The sequence below is a fragment of the Botrytis cinerea genome, chromosome 12, assembly GCF_000143535.2.
Source record: "Botrytis cinerea B05.10 chromosome 12, complete sequence".
NCBI classification, from domain to species: domain Eukaryota; kingdom Fungi; phylum Ascomycota; class Leotiomycetes; order Helotiales; family Sclerotiniaceae; genus Botrytis; species Botrytis cinerea.
In genome coordinates, this window is record NC_037321.1 from 736658 (window position 1) to 753098 (window position 16441).

The 16441-nt window shown below is 43.2% G+C and overlaps 2 protein-coding genes across 2 annotated transcripts; both read left to right on the forward strand.

Moving 5' to 3' along the window:
- Positions 1-1770: 1770 nt before the first annotated feature.
- BCIN_12g02110 (hypothetical protein) lies at positions 1771-7401 on the forward strand. Its single transcript, XM_001558002.2, has one exon. It carries the CDS (start codon positions 2714-2716, stop codon positions 6371-6373), a length of 3660 nt encoding a protein of 1219 aa, XP_001558052.1. The 5' UTR covers positions 1771-2713; the 3' UTR covers positions 6374-7401.
- Positions 7402-12852: 5451 nt separating this feature from the next.
- BCIN_12g02120 (hypothetical protein) lies at positions 12853-15180 on the forward strand. Its single transcript, XM_001558004.2, has 2 exons — positions 12853-13798; positions 13858-15180. The coding sequence occupies exons 1-2, from the start codon at positions 13115-13117 to the stop codon at positions 14920-14922; spliced, it is 1749 nt and encodes a 582-aa protein (XP_001558054.1). The 5' UTR covers positions 12853-13114; the 3' UTR covers positions 14923-15180.
- Positions 15181-16441: the final 1261 nt, after the last annotated feature.

Below are 16441 nucleotides of genomic sequence, written 5' to 3' on the forward strand. Positions count from 1 at the left end.
CGCAAGATCACAAGTACCTAGGTATATCTTACTCTAGCTTACACCATCCATCCATCCATCCATCCATACTAGCTGAGGCTGGACCACCTGGCGAACTAATCATTGAAGGGCCGAGAGAACTTAGAAGAAGAAGAAGGCAAAGGCTGACGACGGGAAATGACGACCTTGGCGTATACGCAAGTAATTGGAAGTAAACTATTCTAGGACTCCGTAATGGGAACGCATTCTCACATTCTAATACATTTCTGTAACCCGTCTCGTAACGATTGTACCTAGGTATAATATCATTATTTTAACTGGCTCGACTGCTGAGCTCCTCTTGGGGGACGTACTTGTACTTGGCTCTTTGAGGAAAGACAGCTCCATTCAATTTTTCAAAGTGTTACCAAATAATTCTCCATATTTACCTAATTGTTGATGGTGCTCGGGGGAAAAACTCTCCACATTATGTACGGAGTATGTGTTTCTGTGCTCTGTATCCATTTCGCCGTTTCAATCTATTCAAATTATCTTTCCTTGCGGCCCGGCTTGATCGTGGAAAACGCATTTTGTGATTTTAGATCGTTTTAGGTGGTGTTGAGGAAGGAGATGACCTTACTCGCATGTATTTTGCACTCATCTGAATTCCGTAGCGTATGAGCTTTGAAGAAGCCGGAAACTTACTCTTGGTGTCTGAACTCTGATGAAAACTCGAGGGTCTTTTTTCTTCTGAAGCCTTCCTGGTTAATTTTCGTATTGACTTTTGGATTAATTGGAAGGAGAGGAAAAGGCGAGGAACTCCCTTCTTGTGATGTACGAATAGAAGCAAAGGAATGGAGTCTGGAAACGGGATGTTCTATTCATATCTCGATACACGAAAGATTTATTTGTATGACCACCAAGTACAGATATGTACAGATGTGTATGCACTTTGAATATTGGAATATGCCTAGCAACCACCAATGATCATAGATATGTATATTCAATGAACTGCATGGACAAGCAATTATGAGGACATCACTTGCAGAGCACCTAATCCAAAAGCTTATGACAATGTTAGAGTGCTTTGCCAAGGAAAATGGAAGCAAGCGCACAAGCACAAGCACGTACAAGCCTATAAGGCAAGGCAAGGTGAGGGAACTAAGGAACTAGACATTAGAAAAGAGGATAGTGGTTTTCTTTAAATGGGTATGAATTTGGAGCGTGACCAAGGAAAAACCTGGAATACCTGCACTGAGAAGTCTAGATTGGGAGGCTAGTTGTTGTCTCCTCCCTCTCTTGTGTGTGCTTTGTGTGTTCTGTGGTATTATGTAGAGTCAATCTCGATGGTTTGACTTTCTTCCAGGTTGCGTTGCTTGACCGCTTGTTCCAGAAATTCTGGATTGATGTCGAGGTAGATGGAAGGCGTAGGTATGGACGAGGTGTTTTGCTGAAATAGCATCTCTCGAGCGAGCGAGCGAGCGAGTAGGTAGTTAGCGGTTTGAATGGTTTCCCGAGTAGTTAGTTGAATTCCACGATATATCTGTCTACACACATGTATATGTGTAAAACAACATGGCTAAATATGATTTACACCTATAGATCTAGTCAGGTTTAAGATAGATCATAGAACTTGAGGCTAAATAATAATTAGATGAAAGGTTACCACTCCCAAGATGCTAGGGAGCTCCTAGAACCGAATGTCTGCTTATGTACGTACTAGGAAGTAGCAAGCGTCACTAGGGACCTACCTACTTGGATGGTTTGACTTTCTCATCCATACTAAAAAGAGAATATTTCCCGGGAAGGATAGATTCATAACGAGATCCACCATACCACCAGACTAACATACCACCATCCATCTCTTAGCCCGACCCATACCACGACCCATAGACCCATAAACCGAGAATCACCCCATATACCATATCTAACACAAACGGGAATCTTCTTTCAAAGACATCCAAGTCTGAATCTGAATCGAAATCCGAATCATCAAGCCCTTTTAGCCGGAAGACTTGCAAGATCTTTTGGCCTTCTCCATACATATACACACACATACATATACTTCTTTCATTCTGTATATCTTCAATTTTCCGTCGTATCTGAGTACCGAGCCTGGGTAGGTATCCAATCATACCTACCTACCTACCTACCTGTCTAGACTCCGAATCTCTCTCTTACATCTTGAAATCATCTTTTCCCGTCAGAAATGGTGAAGATGGTGAAGAATTGATTGAGAAATCCCAGAGAAATCATTAAGATTCTTTAATTTCGATTTTGGAGTGAATTTCAACACATTACTCATCAACAACACACTTACACAGCACACGGCATCGATATCGATTCACTTCTCACCCACATTCTCATTGCTCTCACAGGTTACATCATCAACCACCAAAAGACACGACCACGACCACAACCACAACCACAACCACAACCACGTCCATTTCTACTCATTCACCATCTTACCTCTTACTCGGCTTAATATTCTCAGATTCTAATTCGTCTTCACTTCGCGTCACCTATGCGGAATTAACAGTAACTGGCCATCTTACACTTCAGTACAATACATACAACACAATACAATACAATACCCCCAGTCATTTATCTTTTCCGTCGCGACAATGGCCATTCCGAAGCAGCAATATCGTCATGCCTTCTGCTAAACTCATCTCTCTCAACCCCCGAAAGTCGACAGAATCCAAAAGATAAAAACACATCCTCACCATTTAAATACATTCGAATACCTTCCAAGATGTCTCTGCTAGGGAAATTGTTCTCTAGTACACCATCTGCTGGACCAACCACCTCACGAGCTTCCAATCCTCTGGACTCCAATTTGGAGGACCACTTTACCTACAATTTACTCTTCCCAGATGCCGAAGCTTTGTGTCACAAAGATCAACTCTTCCCATTCTCATCAGGAACGGTACTTGCACCCGCAAATGCGCATACTTTCGACGTCAATGGAGAAATCGATCTGGAAATGCGCGATGTTCGAGTAATTATTATGCAGGAAGCTACGTCAACTTCTGGAACTCCATACGTATTATACGACAGTCACACGCCTCCGCCAACTTCTCCATCTCTTGAAAGACAGAATTCAAATGGCTCTGCATTTCCTACAAGGTCCGAAAACCGGCGATCAGTCCCTCCACCACGAAAGACCTCGGTAGGACAAAATTCAAGACCGGTCGTCATACAACAGGAAGCTACAACTCCTAGAGGCTTTGGCGGCGCATTCGATCGGAGATCAACACATAAATCACACTTAAGTTATACAGAAACTGAAGGCCAGCGTTCACTGAGGGAATACAAGGAGGAGGTTACAACTATCTCAAATTGTATCTTTGGAACTTCTGAAGTTTTGGCATATAAAGGGACTGGCACAAAGGTTCACATCTTGCCATCAGAGTCTAGATCCTTTGCAGGACCTAGTTCTTACGCTGCAGACGGATCTTTTGGTAGATCAAGTATGCGAGGTAGTAAATTGGCACAATCTTTCACTTTGGAAAACGTCGTAGGTCCTGCCCCAGCTGGGTTTTCAACAACTGCATCTTCAAGAGGACAAGATCGAAAAAAAGTTCTCATTACGCGCATGTTCCCAGTACCTCTACCGAACGATGATATCCAGGTTCAAACACCAAATGCAGGATCAGACAAGGATGGATATCCTTTTCCAAGAGTTAGTGATTTTGGCACTCCTGAAAAGAAGCCTCAACCGAAACAAAAGCGAACTCCTATGTATGCGGTTGGATTGATAGTTCATTTACCGGCTTCACCACCTCGTGCACCTTCAGTGCCAAACTCTCGATCTAGTTTTCGTGCATCGAGTTCTTACAATGAACAAGATTCATTTCCATCATCTTTCAGTTCCACAAAACGTGCAGGTTGGACTATGCTTGGTTCTGGTTTTGGCATTGACTCTTTGGAATCTTCAATTCATAGTGATGTGGATGATCGAATTGATATGATTACCCAACACTGGGACATCATCACTCGAACCCTCACTCATCTTCAAGCAGTTGCAACTGAATCTTTAGTATGTCTTCTTCGACAAGCGGATATCAGTTCTCCTGGACCTCGTCGTGAATCACACTCTCGAGCCCCTTCGGCTAGTGTATCAATCGCCGGTAGAAGAGTTATGGAGGACGCTAAGCCATTCAAATTACCCAAGACGAATGCTAAATTAGTTCAGCTCAGTCAAAATTGTTTGGTCCAAATCCACAAAATACATAAAGAGGTTGATGCGTCACGCCAAAGGATCGTTAGTGGTATTAAAGGTCTTCAGGTGATTACTGGTCAAGGACGATGGGGAATTTGGCGTGAAGAAGCTAGATTAGCTGAGAGGTGGGCCGGCGGAAAGGATAAGGGATTTTTCTTCTTTAACCTGCTGACTGGGTTCTTGGGTAATCACACTGAATGGTTACAAGCATTGGGACCTAGTTGGTATCGTCGGAGACACTATCAGATTCAAAGATCTCACAAAGATGAAGATATACCTCTTCCCGCGCGAACCATCATTGTTTCCAACGATAAAATGGCAGCAAGACGATTGATCTTTTTGCTCTCTGCTTTTCTACCCGCAAGTCAACAAATAACATCTCGGGCTCATCGCCCAAGTACCTCAATATCCTTGGGTGGATGCTCACAATCTCCTCCATCTTATATCATACCAATCTTGAGAGAAGAGTCACTGCGACGCAAGATCAACAAGCGCTCTAGTACATCACGGACCGCCCACCCACGATCTGTGAGCTTTCCCGCTCAATCCGCTCAACCCGCGCAAACTTCACAGCCTTCGAAATCCCCAACCGAACAGCCTAGTGGCCTTGGAATTACAGTTCACAGTGGCCAACGGGACAGATCATCATCAGATATCTCCCAAATCAAAACAGCAAATTTGCCAATTCCCGGCAGTGATGGTGGAACTCGAAAGAGCAGTACTGCAACAACAAGGACTGCCACACCAATCACAACAGTCCCACATTTCTCCACTCGAGCTCCAGTCAGAGGAACTGGTCCTATACCCAGACCAGGAAGCAGTGGTAGTCTTGCAGCTGATGACCTACTTCGATCTCTGAAAAGAGGCGAAAGCTCCGGCCAATACAGCAATGCAAGCAATGATTCCCAAGGTCAAAATTCAAGGTGGGGCAGCATGATTAGTGGTTTCTGGAGTACGAAACGAAGGCCATCTACAACCAACACGTCAGCTACATCAATGGAAGAAGTCGAAATCAATGATCCTTATTATAGAGATATCACTTCACAGCCTCGCGGTAAATTATCAGATACCACTGAGGTGGAAGCTTCTTTAACAAAGTCAAAAGACCAACAAGAGCGCGAGCTGAGGACTTCGGAAACTGGAAGCACCGGAACCGCTAGAGCAATCGAGCAAAGACCAGAGCAACAAAACGATGAGATTAACGAGCAGATAATCCAAAGTTTAGAGCGAATACCAGATCCTTCAGGAGCTTATGAGTCACCAGTTAAAACTACAATTGCTGATGATGGTGCTATTGAAATTGATGTCCCTCTTCCTGACTACTTGGCTTTCGAGACGGCTGTCAGCTCGCCATCAAGCAGTGGATATCTTTCCACGCCAGGTTTGAATAATGGTCTCGAAGGGTTTGAACACTACTCGCGTGCGGGGCCCGATTCAGACACTACAATCAATGTTGGCGGTTATCTATCACGTTATCATCCGGATTTTGCGTTACAAGCCGTGCCTTCACATTCGGATCTCATCGCTGAAATTAAAGAATCAATGAGGGCAGAGCCAACACCTGTCATTACGTCAACACCTCATACGGAAGATGGCCGTGCTGATCGATGGGTTGATATCTCTAGTGCATTGGTCGCTGATACGACCAATTTCACAATTACTCATATCCGTTACAGACGTCTTGTGAAACTCAAGGAGAATGTGGATCCTGTAACTCCCGCCATCTCCACTTCATTAGAATCAAAATATGGTAATGTTTACTCTACCGTACTACTTACGCCATCCCTTGAAGTATACGACGATCACGAAGATCAGTTTATCGAAGATCAACTAGTCAGCATGGATGATACATTGATTGAAGCTGTTGAGAGAATTATTGCTCAATCAGGTCAAGCTTCAAAGCAATCATCAGCATGCTCATCTAGATCTACAAGTAGAAGACCCGTTATGGGAAGGGAAAGATCCAACTCGGATACCAAGACTGTACCTGAGGTCAGGACTAATCTTGAGGTTCCAAGAAATGAGTGCAAGAAAATGGTTCTTAGTGCTCTTGAAGAAATCGTAAAGGAAGTAGCAGAGAGTCGAGAGGAGACTGTTGGAAACCACAGATTAGAGGGGGGCAGGGAGAAAGAAAGTTTCTTGAGGGAAGGAGTCAGAACTTGGTTAGGAACTGTGGAGAGTGTGGAATAATCTTCATGGCGAAGAGAGATTCATGACATTATTTTCTTTTTCTTTTTTCACGTTTGTACCAACAACACAACTAAACTAACGGCCAACATCACACGGTTCTCAACGATACCCAACAGACAATGTACCACCAATACCAAACATTAAACATGGAGTCTTTTTTTTTTTTTTTTTTTTAGAATTTTAGCGTCGGCGTTTGGAGGAAGAAATCTTGCTACGATTGGACAGGATGAAAGCTCGACATGGCAACATTTGCCTTTTTGGCTCATAATTCTTTCAAATGAGCAAGCATTCCAGGTATTTCTGCGATTATACCATTTGCATTTCAGGGAGAATGGTTGGGTGGGTTATTATACATTGGGGTCTGGAATGGCTCGGGAATTTTCTTTACACGGATGGGGTGGGTATACAAGGATGGCTGGATTGACATGATAGGAATTTGGTTTGATTGAGGAGTTTCTAATGATCGGAGGAGGGTATGATGAGAGATGAGATTTACTTTCGCACGAATGCGAAGAATCGACGATGGACGATGGGCATGATATTGTGGCAATAGTCATGCAAGAGATAGGAGCAGAGAATATTGTGGAATGGATAGAATGACTCTTAGGTCGTTCTGGATACTTCGATGCTCATCTTTTGGTTATTTGCCCTTTTGTGGGGTGGTGAAAACTCGCTCTGAATCTCACAATTTACATTTGCTACTATATGCAATGGCGTGGTGGGCTGTGCACGTGTGCATTTGCATATATGTTTGATGATGAAGCGAATTATCCGTCCGAAATATTACCATGGCGGATGAAGTGGAGAAGGTGGAGACATTCAGAGTAGGGGTCCTTTATGGTCGGTGCGGTGATTGGAGAGGCGGGGTGGAGAGGATTTTTTTAGAGGCACATGTGCTGTGGAGTGGAGATCTATGGTTGGTGTGGTCATGCATTGACTGGACATGACATGAATGGATGAAGATTTACCTAGGTATGGATTTGCTTTAGAGTAGGTAGATTAATGAAGAATTAAATATCGGAATTTGATTTGTCGCCTCTGCGGGTTTGAGTGTTCATGTGACGGACAATCTTGTGCACTGTGAAGAATGGAAAAGTTTAAACGAATTATCGTTATTATCATCCGATGAGGCGAATCTGTTGAATGAATTTAGTGCGATTGGTTAGTGGATGAGTGCGTTGTGGAGTATGAGGGATTTTCCTGCTGCTGCAGAATCTCAGTAGCTCGAGAGTAGGCATAAACGAATTGTTCGTTGGTGCTCGTGTAGGATTTATGCTTGTATGCTGTTATGCATATCTAGTGTGTGTATGTATGTATGCTAGGTAGTGCAACGAGTGTGTGGTGCTGAATGAAGCCTGAAACTTGAGGAAATGATGGATGGAGATGGACTTGCATATTTATATATGTATGCATGTGCGTGTGCACATACATGATACGGATAATGGATAATGTGTTATGTATGGATTTATGGATATGGATAATCTGATTTAATTTGTTTTGGGTGGATGGGTGGGTGATGCAGAGGGTTTGTATGTATGTATGTGTGCATGTATGTATGGTTACTGGTTTAGAAGGAAGGAAGGGGTGGTGGGTAGTGGGTAGTGGGTATTTTGTATGTCGCGTAGGGTGGTAATTTAGGTATGGGGAGGGGGTGAGATTTTGTAGTTTGTTGTGTGGGGTTTGGGGGTTTAGGGGCTCAGGGACTTAGAGGTGGGTTTGATGGGGAAATGGGGAAGGAGTGAGTAGTTGGTAGTTTTAAGAATGGAAGACAAAGGAATGGAGTTTCATTGTAATGGGGAGTCTGGGAATTGGTGAGAGGGCTTTTGTTTGGGGGAGGTGGGATGGCGTTGTTTTGGGGGAGAGGTGGCGGGGAAGAAGAGGGTAATGGGAGATGTTTAGAGTTTCTGTTTGAGAGTGTTGCTGATTCCATTTGTGATTGTAGAGAGGTACGGATATGAAAGAATGTGAATGTGAATGTGGCTTTTTAGGATAGGATAGGGTAGGTAGGCGGAAAAGGCGGGAAGAATGTAGGAGGGGGGAGGGGGTTGTAGTGAGGGAAGCTGTTTGCTTGCTTTCTTGCTTGCTATGAGAAATCAGATTGGAGATTCGATAAAGAGTCAAATGAGCTTGGGGTTGAGAATCGAGAATTGAGAGGTGGAGGGAAGTTGGTTTTTGGAGAATGTGAGAGGGGAGAAGGGAGAGGGGAGAGTGAAAGTGATAGTGATAGTGATGAAGAATTGATCATCGAGCGTGTTGGCTTGGCTTTGTGAGTAAGTGATTAAGTGAGAGGAATGAGCAGGAAGGTCTTGCAAAGATGTTGAGTTGTGGATGGGATTGGGATGTTGGGATATTGGGAGGGCAGTGAGTATGGACTTAGATGGATTTGGGGGGCTGTGTATTTTTTGGTATAGGAGTGGAGGTCTTGAGGATGTGGTGATGTGGGATATGGGATGGGTATTTCCAGAGTAGATAGGTTGACTTATGGAAAAGGAGACGGGATGAGGTGAGTTGGGGATGTTGATTAGGGGGGTAGGATGAAGGATCCAGTGGATTGTGATGCGGTTTAGATATATAGGACTTGGAATCGGATAGGAATGCTAGCAAACTCGGAGCGGTAGAACCACGCTTTAATACTTTCTGAGGTTGAAAAGGTGGAGAATGAAGGAAGTGGAAAGGAGAAGATCCTTTCGTATTGAGAATTGAGCAATGTTTAAATTGTAGGAGGAAAGGGAGAGCATATCTAGAAATTGATAGCGAGATGGGAGCGGGATGGTACGACAAATCTAGGCAGAGCGGTATGTTATATCTAAAAATCTACGGTAATAACCTCATATGGTAACATTTCATGTATTGATATCTCATCTATTACTCATGTTTCTAGTACAGATGCTACAGGGAAGCTAGATTACACTTAGCAGCTGTATAAAAAATACTCCTACCTTAGATAGTTTACTTTTATGATTCAACAACGAACACCTTTTATAACTTGAATATATCAGGGGGGGAGACTCTGGAATCTAATTAGAACGATGTGGTGTTTTCTTATTTGGACACAACTCAAAAGATAGTTGTAATATTACGGGACAGTGATTATGAGTTCGACAAGTATATCTTTGAATGATCTAATATTCTTAAGGTTCTATTCTCATATCGGCATCGTCTTGAGCCTCAAAATCAGAATCAGTTTTGAACATTTGAGATGAGGATGATGAATTGCATGGTTATAACATAAAAACTAGGCGAGAAATGTGATCAGCAGAGAGCGCAGTAATTACTTGTATTGTGGATTCAGTTATTCTAAAGTTCAAGTTTTCATTGTTCAATTTTGGGTTCTTACTATCTTGTATATCTGTTAATCCTGCTATGATACCCATAGTTATGGTCAATGTGGTTTGGGGATCTAACGAAGAATATTGATATATTGATAGATTTAACAGTTGTGTCGATATACTGCAGATAGCATTGGAGTAAGTTGAAGCGTAAGATATATACATCAATCTTGACGCGATGAGTGAAAGGACAAAGGTTCAGTGGGTTCAAAGGTTTTGGTAAAACAATCAGGTCTAAGTCCGCGTTATGTGAGAAGTAAACTTATAGCAGATACAATGGTTGCATGTAAGGCGAACTACAAGCTGGAAGTATTTCTTGGCTCTACGCTCGAATATGATATCCTCTTCGCTGATCAGCTCGTGTGACACGTGTGAGACATCGTACTGACTGATAATGAGATACCAGGCGTATGAAAACCACGCCAGATGAACTCTCAAAAATGACGGACAGAAGATGATGTAAAAGATAGCTTTTTGGCAAAATTTAACCCGCTTGTTGTACTTGCTTTAAAGCCCGCGAGAGGGTCATTTTGTTAAAAGTTTTGCAGAGGATTTTGGCCTTCTTTGATACTAAGGGACGGGGGGAAATAGCAAGGTTTCGGTTTTATCTCATAGCACAAGACGATGACGACTGAGGGATGAGAATGAAAAAATGAACAGTTAAGAAGAATTCTGGTAAAGCAGGTTTGGAATAATATGTGCAGTACACATCAAAATGATATCCGCAGCGCCTATTGTGTTATTGATAAATGCACTTGCCCCACATTCATCGCTGAGCCGTTTTACAGTCAAAAACCTTCATGTTATCGATTCGTTTAGCAAAAGAGTGAAATATTACATAAATTTTGGATATGAATCTTTGAAAACTCAAAATTCTCATTCGTTCACCTTTTCCTTTAATGAGACTTTATGCTTTTGAAACAGTTTCGTTGTGTGCTATGAATTTTAAGGGGCTGTCGGGTAAGAATTTACTCGGTAGGGAGAAAAAGCACGTCTCGGAAAGGGACCGTGCTTTGCCCCGTCTGTTCTTCCACAATGATGATTACAATCCTAATTTTTTCTTTCAAAAAAAAAAAAAAAGTGCAAGCAAGGAAGGTGCTAGATATTTCAAAAACCCCAGAACTATTTTTTGATTCCGAACATGTTCGATCTGAAAGTGTAGACATGTCATAGTTTGAAAGTTTTTCAATGCATGACTCGCGTAAAAACGTGAGAATGTAAGAGTCACTAAACACGAAACATTCTCTGAATAGTCACCAGCGAGGGGAATACTAGTACCAGGAGAGTTTATTTTAAGCCTATATCGATACCCTAAGGGACCAAGAAGTGAAGACAGCCTCCAGCTAGATCATGAAGATTGGATTTTAGCTTGGCTATTCTCGGATATCCCGAGGACACAATTCTAGTCTAGTCAATACCAAGAATCGTTTGCATGATGAATAATATCAGGTGACTCTGGTTCAAGAAGTTCCAAGAGCATGCAGATTTCAATGCTTCTCTTGGGGTTCACCTGTTTTACAAAGTGGTCAAACTGAGTATTAATTATGTGGAAACCCGTGAATGTGGTAGTTCAAAATCTATCTACCATAACCCTTCCATCACATTTCGTTGATACTATATGACACAACTTTTGCAAATCAATAACAAGTGACTGTATATTCTAGAAGTACGTCAAAATGATAATAAAGAAGAATTCTGGTTGAGAAATAAACTTTTAGGGTTAAAGTGGCTGAGGAGATGTGAAGATTAGATTAAGGTTAGAGTTCTTCAGCTAACAATGCTTGGCGAGGTAGCTTGGCTAGAAGTCGAGTCTTTCAAAATCATGTAAACCAATTTTAATAATCCAATTAAAATTTCAGGATAGATTCAGACAATGGTATTATGGAAGATGTTGTTGACGGAGGACTTGGAAATGTTGGAGGTAGAAATTGGTTTGTTTATATACTTGACAAAGTTTGTTCTCAATTTATCTGATCTTCGAAGTTGGCACTAGTGTCGGGACCGAGAATTTTTGGATACGTAAAAAATGTCGTCTCAAGTACGAATCGTCAACACAAGCTCGTGCCTTGCACTGATTTGTGAGGGAAATCTCCGTGAAATTTGTCGCCTCAGTATTAATTAAGTAAAGGAGACTTCCACTGACGTCGGGACCGAAGTATCTTTCTATAGCTGAGCTACCGGCATGAACACGCGTCTTCGTTGCGTGCCGAATTTCTGGAATAAAGATAGAAGAACCTAGTGCACAATGCGAGTCAAATTAAGGATTAATTGAGTTGTTTCGGCTTTTGGTAAATATAACCTGACTTGTGGGCTAGTGAGATAACGTCGTGGAGCGCTAGTAGCATCCCACCCCCTATTGTATTGTTTGTGCTTACCTGAGCAGCTTGAACTGGGAAGATGCCGTTAGCATGGGCTAGCAATTCTGGTATTTTCCCGATGAAGTTATTACCATAGGTGAGTTTCATAAACTTGTTAGCATACGCAGGTGAGATGACTTTCTGTGAATTTTCGATGACAATAAATTCTTCGTAGCTTTAGGCAGACTGAGAATGGGCTACCAATGTCGAATATTCTTTCTCGCTTCCTAGGTGGTTCCGTCCGCGGCTCACCATCGGGGATATTCTGGAATAGCCTTATTGCCTAGTCGACAGAATTACTTGTGGCCGAAGAATGATAAGTCTTTGGTCATGAGCTTAAATCCGTGTTTAAAACCAATTGCCACTGTCATCAATGTGCCTCTGACGTCCTCTACTGCACATGTTCTACTCTCCCGGGCCTCGCCTTTGTTCTATTAAGCTTGTTCTAGTATGGTTCTAACCAAAGAACTTTGATATTAGTTCCGTGCTAAGAGAGCGGTCAAACTAATCTGATAAATACAATGGAGACATGATGGAAACTTTCCGTAGTAAGGCTACTATCAAATTAAGGTTACGCGTCTACGCAAATTTCCCAACTTCATCACGCTTGCACTGCCGGCCCGTAAGTCTAGCTACCAAGGATCCTGGCCGGTATGTCAGATACAACCAAGGCATTTAATACTCTTTGACCATCAAATGGCTCTACCGCAATGACAAGCAAACACAACTAGACTGATGGGGTTGCACGTCTCATAGGGCGCAAGCAATAACACTGTGACTTGAGCATTTGCACGGTGTATGTATGCTGGGATGTGTTCTGGTGTGTAACATCCAATTTAGACGTTGATGCTATATCGAACCTCGAGTCGGAATCGACAAGGTGGGACGAACGTTTCTGTCTCTTCTCAAAATGTTTATAAGATGTTAGAGTTCCCCTTCAATCAATTCCTCTTCGTCACCAGGTTTCAGTCTTTTCATTCGCTTGCCACCCGACGATCTGAACTAATAATTCAACTTCAACGACATTCTTTCCATTTGATTTTTAAATTTCAATTATGCGCCAATCGATGCGAACAGGAGCTGTTGCAGCTCTTGCAGCCTCTACAGCAAAGGCCGCCTCCCTTGCAGATGTTTGCACTGTCGCCAACGTCCAAGCTGCTTTACCAGCAAACGGAACCTTGAACGGCATCAACCCAATCTCATCTTCCGTTACTGCCAACACTGTTTACAACGCCACAGTCAGCTCTGTAGCCTACGACTACTGCAACGTTACCATTACTTATGCCCACCCTGGTAAAGATCAAGTTGTAGTTTGGTACAACTTCCCAAGCCCCGATGTCTACAAGAACCGTTTCTATGTTGGCGGTGGAGGTGGATACGCTCTCAGCGCCGACCCAACTACAGGTTTACCATATGGTGCTGTTGGTGGTGTCTCAGATGCCGGGTACGACGCAATTGGTGGCACTACTGTTGATGAGGTTATATTGACTGGAAATGGATCTGTCAACTGGGACAGCATCTACATGTTCGCATACCAGGCACTTGGTGAGATGACCCAACTTGGAAAGGCTATTACTCCATTGTTCTATGGCAGCAACTCAAGCGCGAAGCTGTATACCTACTACGAGGGATGCTCTGATGGTGGACGTGAGGGTATGTCCCAAATTCAACGTTATGGCTCTGAATATGATGGTGCCATTACTGGTGCCCCAGCTTTCCGTTATGGACAACAGCAAGTCGTAAGTTACACCCGAAGGTAAAAAATGCTTGAAATTTAGCAGTTGCTAATTTCCCTTAGAACCATTTATTCTCCAACGTTGCCGAGGTTATGATGAACTACTTCCCCCCTCCTTGTGAGATGGACAAGATCGTCAACATGACAATCGCAGCTTGCGATCCTCTCGATGGCCGTACTGATGGCGTCGTATCCCGAACCGATCTTTGCATGCTCAACTTTGACATGAACAGTACTATTGGCGCTCCTTACTATTGCGAGGCCTCAACTAGTAGCTCCCTTGGATTTGCTTTCGGCCAAAAGGTCAAGAGACAAATGGGCCAAGCCACTGCCGATACCCCTGCCCAAAACGGAACTGTCACTGCTGAAGGTGCTGCTCTCGCTGCTCAGCTCTATAGTGGTATGATTAACTCTAAGGGTGAGCGTGTCTACCTCCCATGGCAACCAGCTTGTTCGTTCCAAGATGCCACCACCAGCTATGACAACACAACAGATACATGGGGGGTTGATATTGCATCTACTGGAGGTGAATTCGTAACCAAGTTCATCCAAAAAGTTGACCTCGACAATCTTGCTTCCCTTGACAACGTCACTATGGATACCCTTCAAGGATGGATGAACGACGCTATGGTCTTGTACTTGGACAGCTTACAAACAACTCTCCCTGATCTCACTGAGTTCCAAGAATCCGGAGGAAAGCTCATTCATTACCACGGAGAATCTGATGACAGTGTCCCAACCGCCTCTTCAGTCCGCTACTACGAATCCGTCCGCTCCATCATGTACCCTAACCAAGACTTCAACGCCAGTATCACCTCCCTCAAGGAATGGTACAAGCTTTTCCTTATTCCAGGGGCCGCCCATTGCAGCACCAACACTCTCCAACCAGGTCCTTACCCAGCCGACAACATGGCTACCATGATCGATTGGATCGAGAACGGTGTTGAGCCTGAGAGACTTAACGCTACTGTTGGTAGCGGTAACTACGAGGGAGAGGTTCAAAAGCTTTGCGCTTTCCCATTGAGACCTATCTGGGATGCTGAAGGCACTTTATCTTGCGAGTATGACCAAGCTTCCGTTGATTCCTGGTCTTACACTCTTGATGCTTTCAAGATGCCAGTCTACTAGGTACGTTTTAATACGATACTAAGAGATGGATAAGAAAATGAAGGACAGGCTTGGTGGGGTATTTCTGTAGCATTTGGTTGGAGTCGAAAAGGTCATCGCGCGCACAGCTTGAGATTTCCTTTTTCATTTTGTGTATATTCTGTCTTTGTTCATTAGTAGTAGTTTTATATCAATCAATTTCTGCCCTCAACTTCATCTTCCTACAACATTTAAGCCCATGGTTACCTGTACAGGTGAACAAATTATGCACACCATCCAACGTTTCACGTGTAAATAAATTCCCCAATAGTTTTTACTTAACGTATGTCGATCTTCCAAGAGCCGCATGATAGACCAAAAAGATTTATAGTATTAGATGCAACCCTTTTAGGAAAGGGAAGATCATGAGCCCTTCTATTTTACCACACCAAACTCAAAACACGTTAGAGCGCACAGGAGCTAAAGAGCTTACCTGGAAAACGCTTCGTTAGGATAATCTCTGAGTTGTTGCACTGCAGGACGGGGTAAATCTATGCTGGATGTATAAGAGATTGTGATACTATGTGCAGTTGCTCATGTACTGAGGTGGATGTGTGTGCTGGTCAACAGTTCGCATATTTGATCTTCCAATGTTCCAGTGGAGATGAGTTTCATGCCGCCGTTGTGTGTAGGGCACCCAAGTATGATAAGATACCTGAGGGACAGATTTGGTAAAGAAAGTTTAAAGTTTTACTGCTGTATCGATAATTCTTGTTCGTCAACGCGTGGTTGGTGAATACTAGGTCATTTGATAGATCGAGGGGTTGAGGTGGATTGCGCTAATGGTGGGGTTCATTCTAGGAGCAGGGTTCGCATGAAGCGCAATTTTCTTGTTTTTCACTCTGCATAGAATGTGGGGCATAGAATTATACGTTTCATTAATCTTTTATGTGTTATGATGTTGTATTGTGCGTTGTACAGTTGTGTTTTGTGTTGATCTGAATGATCCTTCGGGTTTCGGGACGAAAATACCAGGAAATTGCTTGTTGATGTGGTGGTTGTCCAGCATTAGCGGTTCATTCAAGAGTGAGGCGAAAGGGAAGAGAGTGGTGTGTGAAGCTCAAGGATGATTGTTGAAGAGAGACATGAGAATATGCATTGCAGATTGCCCATATTTGTGAGGCTCAAGGAGGGGCAATGGAAACTAAAATTAGGTCCAAGATCTTCCGATAAGAGGGGTCTAGTGATCCAGCGGCGGTTAGGAGGGATTCTAATACTTTGTGTCACTTCTAGTTGGGCGAGACACAAGTAGCGTAAACTCAACAAGGGTTCTCCTACCAAACCATTTGAATGCCGCAAGCGCGAATGATCAATGATCTGTTTCAGTGGCAAATTACCTTCATAGCGGGGTAAAAACAACTAGAATAAGGGTCCAAAGTTCATGTCGGTGAAGCCGTTGCTAATGCACTCCTGATGACGATAATGATGGAGCGCTTGGCATGACTCTAAAACTTCACTGCCGTTACGCCCATAAATCATCATCGCGCGCTGTAACCGCGGA

Bases quoted from the DNA above. Each gene is read 5' to 3' on its own strand.
- BCIN_12g02110 (XM_001558002.2), top strand. From the start codon at position 2,714: ATGTCTCTGCTAGGGAAATTGTTCTCTAGTACACCATCTGCTGGACCA.
- BCIN_12g02120 (XM_001558004.2), top strand. From the start codon at position 13,115: ATGCGCCAATCGATGCGAACAGGAGCTGTTGCAGCTCTTGCAGCCTCT. The intron at 13,799-13,857 runs GTAAGTTACACC...AATTTCCCTTAG, and splicing joins GTTATGGACAACAGCAAGTC to AACCATTTATTCTCCAACGT.